General features: G+C 44.6%; 1 protein-coding gene across 1 annotated transcript in view; it reads right to left on the minus strand.

The window, feature by feature from the left end:
- Positions 1-1234: 1234 nt before the first annotated feature.
- The window catches only part of LOC147627571 (threonine--tRNA ligase, chloroplastic/mitochondrial 2-like), a 50906-nt gene continuing 42624 nt past the window's right edge, over positions 1235-9516 (minus strand). The window contains exon 9 of the mRNA XM_086814482.1: positions 1235-1847. Coding sequence (XP_086670608.1) covers positions 1587-1847 — 261 coding nt within the window. The 3' untranslated portion in view covers positions 1235-1586. The remainder of the gene's footprint in view (positions 1848-9516) is intronic.

Genomic DNA, 9516 nt, shown 5'->3' on the forward strand with positions numbered 1-9516 from the left:
TCTATTGCTAATGTTGGATGGCCTCTAGCCCATATAATCAAGAGTAACCACGTTACAATTAAGTATTCCATTGAAGGTATTCAAAAATAATAAAAAAAAAAACTCTAGAAAAGTTGAGTACAAAACCAAAGAGAAATAGACATGTGCGTTTTTCCCAAATGACTCTAATGACTCTAATGCCTCTAAAAATTCAGAGCTCCCAAATGTCTGCACTGATGAGGGATTTGCCTCCATTGATATTTTTTATTTTTTATAAGGAAAAATCCTATGGATTCATATTCGTAAAATAATTCAATTACCTCTATCAACAAGGATTTGGGTGCAGAAACATTAAAAACATCTCAGCAAAAAAACGAAGCCTGCATACTGCGCTAATTGAAAAGAAGGAGGGACAGAGGGAGGCAAGGAGGGAGGGAGGAGAGGATCCATTTCCAACGAAGCCTGCATGCTGCACTAATTGAAAGGAAGCAGGGACGGAGGGAGGTAGGGAGGGAGCCGTGCCTCCTGCGAGACATCACCAGTTTGCAACCGTTGGAATTAAAAAATAATAATTAATATCTAAAAAATTTAATACGTAAGGTTTTTTGATCCTTAGGTTTTTCGATTCAACTAATTAATGAATTTTATTTATCGCTCATTGTGTGCTCCCATTCCCAACGATCGTTCGAATACCACCATTTTTTCACCAATGCGTCCATTTATAAAAAAACACGTGAGAACAACTGCCAGAATGATCTTTTTATGGTGCACAATGAAAACCATCATTCCTGATTGATTAAGCCTTAGTTTATAAAGCCTTGGCATGCAAGACAAGGTAGACCTGTAGTTGACTTTAATTCTAGAAAATGGAGGTTTCATTAAATTACCATTCCACAAAACCTTTTTCTTTTTAAGGGTTTCATTATTATTATAATACTATATTAGTGCCGGGGTTCCAACCCAGGCCGATGGCGTTAACCCATCTACACTATCATAAGGATTACTACTCCACGCTTCAGCTCTCCCGCCTCTTAACAATTGGCACCCTAGAATTGCGCAAAGAATGCAGGATCTTCTTCCTGACAGACAATGCAGGCACACGCCCAAGAAAAGTGATTTGTTCCTGAGAATACCAGATTTGATGGAGAAATGAGAACTTTGCCAAGAATAAACTCTACAGTTTTTATAAGGCTAGGAAAACATCATCAAGAGGGACCTAGTTGGTACAATGACTTCACAGGTGTGCATGCAAAACTTTACCCAACGTGATCACTTGCATTGCCAAAAGAATGTCAGAACCACCAACGAAAACAAAGAATCTATTTACATACATAAATTGAAGCAGTTGCACTCATGTGACCTCCCCATGCTATAGAGTGATGCCTCCACTTTAAAATGTGCCTTAACATGACATTACTTCATTCATGATTGTTAATGTACACCACCTACTCCAGCCTTGGTTGGAAGTGTTGCAAACTTAGTACTTCAGCAAGGCAATCTATCAATTAAATCAGCAGCCTTAACAACCTGATATATCATGAAATCCACCGCTGATGAACAACAGATATAGTACATGATGTGTATCTCTTCCACCCACAGCTTCTTGCTTACAAGAAGCCTCTACAAGAGACTGCTTCTTGTATCCTTGCTGCCACATCATCCACACTCAATGTTCCAAGCTCTCCTCCATGTCTTGTACGAACAGTAAGGGTTTGGCTTTCGACCTCTTTAGGACCTGCCACAGCCATAAGAGGAATCTTCTGTACTTCAGCATTTCGGATCAGCTTTCCTAGCCTCTCTCCTGATGCCATTTCCACACGAATATTCAGATCTAGCAGTTTTTCCACAACTTTCTGGCAATAAGGTACCTGCAAATTCGCAAAAAGAAGTCTATAAACTCCCAATGGAGATAAAGCACTAAATCTGCATGAAGTGCTTATTCATTATACAAGTTTGGATGTTTAGCCCTATTCAGTTCAGCTGCTAACATGAGGGCAGGTCAGAAAGACGAGAGTTAATAAGGAGTTTTGAGTGTGGGGGAAACCAATCATTCTGCATAGACCCTTGTAATTGCTGATCTCGCCTGAGCATTGACTACCCAGACAGGGCTCTTAACATATTGTCAGTGGTCACTAAGAAACCTGCATTTACTTGGAACCCTATATCCTTGGCCGTAGGCACAAGAAACTACACTAACAAAATAGAAACGTGTATCCTTGGCTGGCCTCACGCACAAGGGAGGAAACAGAAATACTATAAAGGCAGACAAGAAAAGGAAAGTGGAGACCAAAACCGAAGTCCAATTGTCCATGGCGTATAGTTGAATTGGTATTTGACTGAACTCTTGAGCGAGAGTTCTCTTGTTCAATCCCAGCTTACTGCAGTCATGGACATCTCCTCGAGTGAGGGTTGTGTTCTGCCTACAGGCAAGCATAGGACTCTCGGCCCCTCCCAACCCTCCAAAATAGGGGTTGAGATAGGAGTGGCAACAATTTCGACTGATCAGCAGGATCTCAACTTGGAAAAAAAAACTTCTTCTAATTCATGAGATAAGGTAAACTCAAGAGGGGCATATGTTGGAACACAAGATGGCAGACTTGAAGATGTGAAAAGAGATTGGGGGCTATCACTATAAAAGGTGCCCGCGCCCACCCCCCCCCCCCCAAAATCGAGCATTCAGCCCCAATGCATCTTTCACCCCTTCAGAGGTAATCCTTATCCGGTTTCAGCTTTGAACCAGTCCAGAAATCAGCAGAGAGAACCTTCAGGACTTTCAGTTCAGCAAGGTTTAAGGTACATGCAGCTTCCCAGCCTAATAGTTGCACTCAGAGCAAAGTGAGGTATCTGTTTACTGCTTCTCGGCCACTTTGTACTTTCATTCTCCTATAAGTAAAGTAGTTAAAGCCATTACTCCCATGTGGATGAGTATTTGTTCAAGTGTTGATGTTTGTCCTAACAATTTTCAGAGAATCAAAACCTTATTAAAGATTGATTGCTTCCACCGAACTAACTCACACTGTGAATCCTCGGGTGCTCTTATAGCGACTGTGGCTGCATGTAGACAAACACATAGTAACCATTTCTGAGATCTTTGTGGGATAGGTTTCTCCATTTGACCACTGCATTTGAGCGTAAGCCAAAATTTGGCACAGATCTAACAACAAAGTGGCTTTTTCTAACAAGGTAGCCTCTAGGCTCAAGTTTCAACACTCACTCACGCAGACAATTCAAAAAAGATTTTCTTTGAAGAAAGGAAAACTAATGGGCTTTCGATAGCATCTCATAATACACTCCCACAAAGCCACCCTTGATTCAGAGGGTATGCAGCATCTCCAACTTCATCTATGTGATCTATGTGAGATTCCTGCAGACGTGAACTATTTTTAAGTGTAGAAGCAAGACATACATGGCACATGATACAAATAATATAGAACTTATCTTTTTTTTTTTCCCGGGAAAAAGATCCTTCAATTAGTTAAAGAAAAACAGTCACAAAGGGCTAAGTACAACCACGAAGGGCTAAATACACTCGCCTCATGTAAGGGCGGGAAACAAGTGATCATAAGGGGAAGAGATGCTTCTCCTCCGGCTGGCCGCTCTATAAGGAGAAGATTATCTCATGCAAGGGGGGGGGGGGGGGGGGAGAACAACCACACAGGTGGTCTGTAATGCCAAATGGGGTCACCGCCTCTATCGGTGAGGAAAGGGCCAGGCCTCCAAAGTCTCACAAAGGCTTCCCGCCGCTTCCGCATGCGGTCAGAACCTCCCTGTAACTTCCCCCACTGACCGCGGAGAGTGTGAATGATATCAACCCATATGCTCCTGATGGTCTTAGCCGGTGGAGTGTGGGTACCCTCGATGGCCTCGTTGCATCTAGCATGCCAAATGTGCCAGGCTGCGATGCTACTGAAAATCTCCCATCTCTGGCATGAGCTTGGCCGCCAATCACCTGAGGGAGGGGCTCTGACTAGTACTGCTGCAATACGATGGTGAGAGACCTGAAGGGCTAGTCCTCCCCACAGTAGCAATGAAACGCGTTTCCAACGTTTAGGAAACGTGTATGAAACCTCTACACGTTTCATACATTGGAAACGTGGTTTCAAACAAACTTTTTTTAAAACCTAAAAACAAAAAACAAATGGTACGGGCTGCATCGTTTTCCACAAGCGAATGTGAAAGTACACCTGCGTTCAGTACCCGCCGCCTTTCTTCCTGAGAACGTCAACCTCTGGCATCTGCACTCCAGGGACCAAGCGAAGGTGAGCCTGCTGCCTATCACCCTTGGGCCTTCACCCACTCTCTTCTTGTTCTTGACTGCAGCCTATTCTCTCTCTCGAATCTCATCATGCCAAGGAAGAGCTCTCCTCTGTGGGACAACGTGACCTTCGATGCTGTGAATGCAAGATATGGTGGGAGCGGCACAACGAAATGGACTTGCATGTTTTGTTCCGAGAAGCACCATGGAGTTGCTCAGAGATTGAAGGCTCATTTTTCCCGAACAAAGGGCTGGCCCTTGTACAAAAGTGCCGAAGAATGTTTATGATAGCCTCAAGGCCCGGAAAGCTGAAATATTGGGCATTTCTATTGATAGAGTGCCTGCATGGGATCAACCTGAGACATCTCTCGCAGCTATTCCAGCATATAAGAGGTCAGTGGTCAATGTGAGCGATGATGTTGAGAGCACGCAGGTGTCGCAAGCTGCAAGGTCAAGGTCCTTGCTAACAGCCAAGAGAAGTGCTCTTCCTCTATTCAAGCGAGGAGATATGAGAGCAGCCATGCAAAAGGCAGCTATGAAGGAGGCAACTAGGGAGGTCATGAAGTTGTTTGTGCAATGTGCATTATCTTTTCATATCACTCGGACTCCTCGATGGAAGTCAGCCATGCGTGCCATCTCTTGCATTGGGTGTGAGTGCGAGGGTCTGAACTATGAGACATTGCGCACCAAGGAGCTTCGCTATGAGAAGGAAGCTTTAACAAGAGAACTGGAGCCTTTGAAGGCAACATGGGAGAAGTATGGATGTACCTTGCTTTGCGATGGATGGTCAGATATGAGAAAGAGGAATGTATACAATTTTTTGGTTTCTTCTTGTAAAGGAACCATGTTTCTCCGTGCCATAGATGCATCAGCTGCAGGGACTGTGGTTACAAGTGCATTTATATGGTCTCACTTACGCCAGGCAATCTATGAAATAGGTGCAACCAACATCGTGCGGGTCATTACAAATAATGGGTCAAACTGTGTGGCCATGGGGAGGATGCTTGAGGAGGAGTTCTCCACAATAGTTTGGACACCTTGTGCCACGCATAGCCTAGACCTCATGATTGAGGATGTGGGGAAGCTACCTTGGGTGTCTCATATTTTCTTTGCAACATCAAGCATGGTCAATTTTGTCTACAAGAGACCCAAGCTCTTGAGCATGTACAGGGCAAACAGTGACCTTGAGCTTCTAAAGCCTTTGAAGAAAAGGTTTGCGTATATGTTCATAGTATTGGAGAGGCTTGTCAGAGTACGACGTAGCTTGCTCCGTACAGTTGTTTGCCATGAGTGGCAACAATGGGAGGATAAGAATGATCCGAAGGCACTGGCTTTTTGTCGCATGGTCATGAGATATGCTTGGTGGGAGGATGCAACAAGCCTAGTGAAGACGCTGAACCCCATGTACAGCGTTCTCCGATTGACAGACATGGAGGGGAGCATTATTGGCATTCTTTATGAATTCATGGACAAAATAGGAGAAGCTCTTGACTTATGTATTGCATTGTCTGCAGCCAGGTATTCATTCTTAGCAATTGCCCATGGCTAAAGAATCTTTATAACTTTATGTTTTCATTCTCTCTAAACTTTGTTACTCTTGGATTTTCTTATATAGGGTCTAGGATCTAAAAGACATATGGAACCAGCGTTGGGATTGGTTTCACAGGCCCATCCATGCTGTTACCCATATCCTTCATTCTCTATGGAGGAGTGAGGAGAATTATGTGAACAGAGAATTAGACGATGGAAGGATAGCCTACATGAGTAGGCTTGTGGGAGATGATGATGATCTGCTCTTGAAGCTAGAGGATGAACGTCTTCTATTCCAGAATCGAAGTGGTGTTTTTGGGTCACGCACTGCAGAGAGAGAGGAGACTCAATTTGCAGCCAGTTTCTTGGAAATACGGCATCGAGGCACCTCACTTGGTAAGACTCGAGACTCCGGATTAATTCCCAATAGTTTGTTATTAGAAATTTAAAGCATGTTCCTATAATATGAGCAATGAGGATGTCTCGTGTTTTCTTCAGAGACGGATAGCTATGCGAGTTATCTCTCAAGACTATAGCTCCGGGCCTTGTGAGAGAAATTGGAGTACATGGGCCTTACTCCATACCAAGATGAACCATGTTTTGGGTCCCCAATGGCCATGAGAGGTGCAAAAAATGCCTAGCAATTTATCTTTATGGGCTGATAAGTCTACACCGTTGCACTAATCGCTCGTGACACTGACTATGATCGTGGACCTATAGAGTCATGTCTATATGTCTATGTAGATACACGATCAGCCCATTTCTCTACACAATTCATTATTTTACTCCCTAGCTCCTACTAACATATAGCCTTCATCTTATTAAATCTAGATTAGCCATTGACGCTTCCTTCATATAGAAGCACATGGGCATGGGGCTTTATCATCTATTGTATGACTTCCGTAATACATTATTCTTATCTATCCCTGTTGTAGTGCAATTTGAGTTTTAAGGTATTATGTAGTGAAAGATCCTACTTGTGGACCATTATGAGATAATAGCCCCCCATGTAGTGTATAGCCTATTTGACATATTGAGCACTCAGTCAGCATCTTCTAGCCATGCTATCCGACTATGCCTAATGAAATAAGGTGGTGGCTAGCATCACACCAATCTGGAGCCTTGGTTAGCTTTTTGCTATCTAGACTAAAGTCCAGACAACATCTAGGCTATGCTGATGTGATGAGAGAGAGAACCATGAAACGTACATTAACATTTTACAACTCTTAAGCAGAGACCAGACTATCCACAACACAATTGGAGAGGTTAGTCTTTTGCCACTACAATCTACGATTGCTTGAGCAAAAGGGCTACCCCATAGAGCCCCGCAAAGTCAACCCAAACAAGATAGACATCACAAAGTGCAATGAGCTACCCGATATTCCACAGGAGGAGAGGGATATATACACCATGCTCTACGAGGAAATCACTGCTCCATCTCACAACACACAATCTCAGGCAGGAGCTTCAGCTGGTGCCAGTACTTTGCATGCATCTCCACCTGATGAGGATGCATTTCAGGAGTCTTCTGGGAGTGGCACTAGTAGTGAGGATGAGGCTGATGATATTGATGATGCAGATGAGGATATGGATCTGGATGAGGGTCCGGACAATGATGAATCTTGACTCTTGAGTCTTCTGTTGTAGGAATCAGGACTCAAGATTTAGGATTTCATTTACAATTTGACTTGTGTTATTTACATTTATCTTACCTCTAGTCTCTTCAAGAATCATGTGAGTCTGTGACATGGTTTATCATTGATGACTCCAAAGCGCAGGGATTTCATTTCCATGATTCATATGTAAATCTCATTTGAGTCATATGCAGCGCGCCCCTCGGCCCGGCTACAGTGGGACCCAGGGGAGTACGAGTGGCATGATCCTTATGCATCCCTTGAGGCCACAGAGATCACCTTTTTCCAGTATACTGTTCGGCTGGGACGGCATATTTTGACGGCGAGGAGGACGGTTTCTCCAGCGGCAGCGGGGCATTGGCGTCTACAGGGACTCTCACAGGATTTCCTGGAGGATTTCTGGGCTCGGCTCTGGGCTAGTCGGCAGGCCCGCAGGATCTCGGCTTTTCAGTGTGGCTGGTCGCCCACAGGGGCTCAGCAGTTGGCACTTGGCTTGTTTACAGCGGTCTTCCGGCGGCCTGCGTCCGATGCGGCCACCCTATGGAGACACAGAGACATTGCCTTTGGGACTGCCCTCAGGCACAGCAGATTTGGCTGCGGATGCTGCGTATTCTGGCCCCCCTCTCTCCAGAGGATATGTTTACGTGGGGTGCCGCTGCTTGGTCGACTTCGTCAGGGCCTGCTATGGGCTATGAGATGGAGCAGGGCAGTCAGGCCATCAGATTTATTAGGGGCCAGCCTCGCCTGGTTCCGGCACCGGATTTCTCGTCCGCCAGCTGGACACAGGAGAGGGATTTACGATGGGAGCTCCTCAGCAGCCTCACCATCTGGTTCACCTGGAGGGCCCGGTGCTTCACGGCCTTTGAGGGGAGATTGGAGCCACCAGCAGAGACTGTACGGGGGATTTGGTAGGAGTTGATCCACACCCTGCGAGGACAGTACGACCGCATCCGGGGAGACTCGGATGAGGCGATCTTACGGCGCCAGGCCTTTCACACCACTTGGCGCTGTGGCCCTTTCTACACCTTACACACGGGATCCCCCCGTTGGCACTACAAGCCACCTGTTTGGCTCTTCCCCCCCCCATTGTATGATTTAGCCGCTCAGTTCTTTATACTGATGCTTGTATTTTGCAACACCTAGGGAGAGTCTCCCGGGCTGCCATGATGTATTCGCTACTCTATCTTTCTTAGGAGCAGGAGCGATCTCTTTTGTAGCCCTACGGGCGTTTTTATATAACTAATGAAAGGATCTTTTCTCGGAAAAAAAAATCTCATTTGAGTCATTATTCGTCTATGCTTCTGATTAGTGCTATAATCATTGTTGTCTGTTGAATGTTCATTTATGCAGCATGCTTTTGTATACAATGATGAATCATGATCAATCTGTGTTTGCTATGTATCATATACCTAGATGAATCCAGGAACATGCCCAAATTCACCTTTTAGGAACGTGCATGTTATATACTCATGGTAGTCAACCCGCAAGACTATATAACTATCAACTCCATTATGCATAGTATGGACTCGATACTACGACATCCCCACTAACGTCATCAGTGCCCAATAGTGGGTGTAGAACTCTGTATCAAGATATGCTCTCACACACGCACTCCACACACACACACACACACATAAGAGCATATATTCACACAAAGGCCATCGTACTGAGTTTCTGTCAAACCACCGGAGATGCAGGGCAGACTCAACCATAATGAAGCCTAGCACTAAGGAAAGTAGCAAATAGAAAGAATTAGTATAGCAAATAAGTAGTTGATTGGGCAAATGCACCACCAAAGATAGAAAGAATAAGCACAATATCAACTACCCGCAACTCGGACGAAAAATTCACAATGTGAAATCTGCATGTTAATACGGCTGAATTATATACCTAGATGAATCCAAGAACATGCCCAAATTCACCTTTTAGGAACGTGCATGTTATATACTCATGGTAGTCAACCCACAAGACTATATAACTATCAACTCCATTATGCATAGTATGGACTAGATACTACGACATCCCCACTAACGTCATCAGTGCCCAATAGTGGGTGTAGAACTCTGTATCAAAATATTCTCTCCTCTGTATCAAGATATGCTCTCACGCACGCACTCC

The sequence above is a fragment of the Cibotium barometz genome, chromosome 20, assembly GCF_041138505.1.
Source record: "Cibotium barometz isolate CiBa-2024 chromosome 20, ASM4113850v1, whole genome shotgun sequence".
Classification (NCBI taxonomy): domain Eukaryota; kingdom Viridiplantae; phylum Streptophyta; class Polypodiopsida; order Cyatheales; family Cibotiaceae; genus Cibotium; species Cibotium barometz.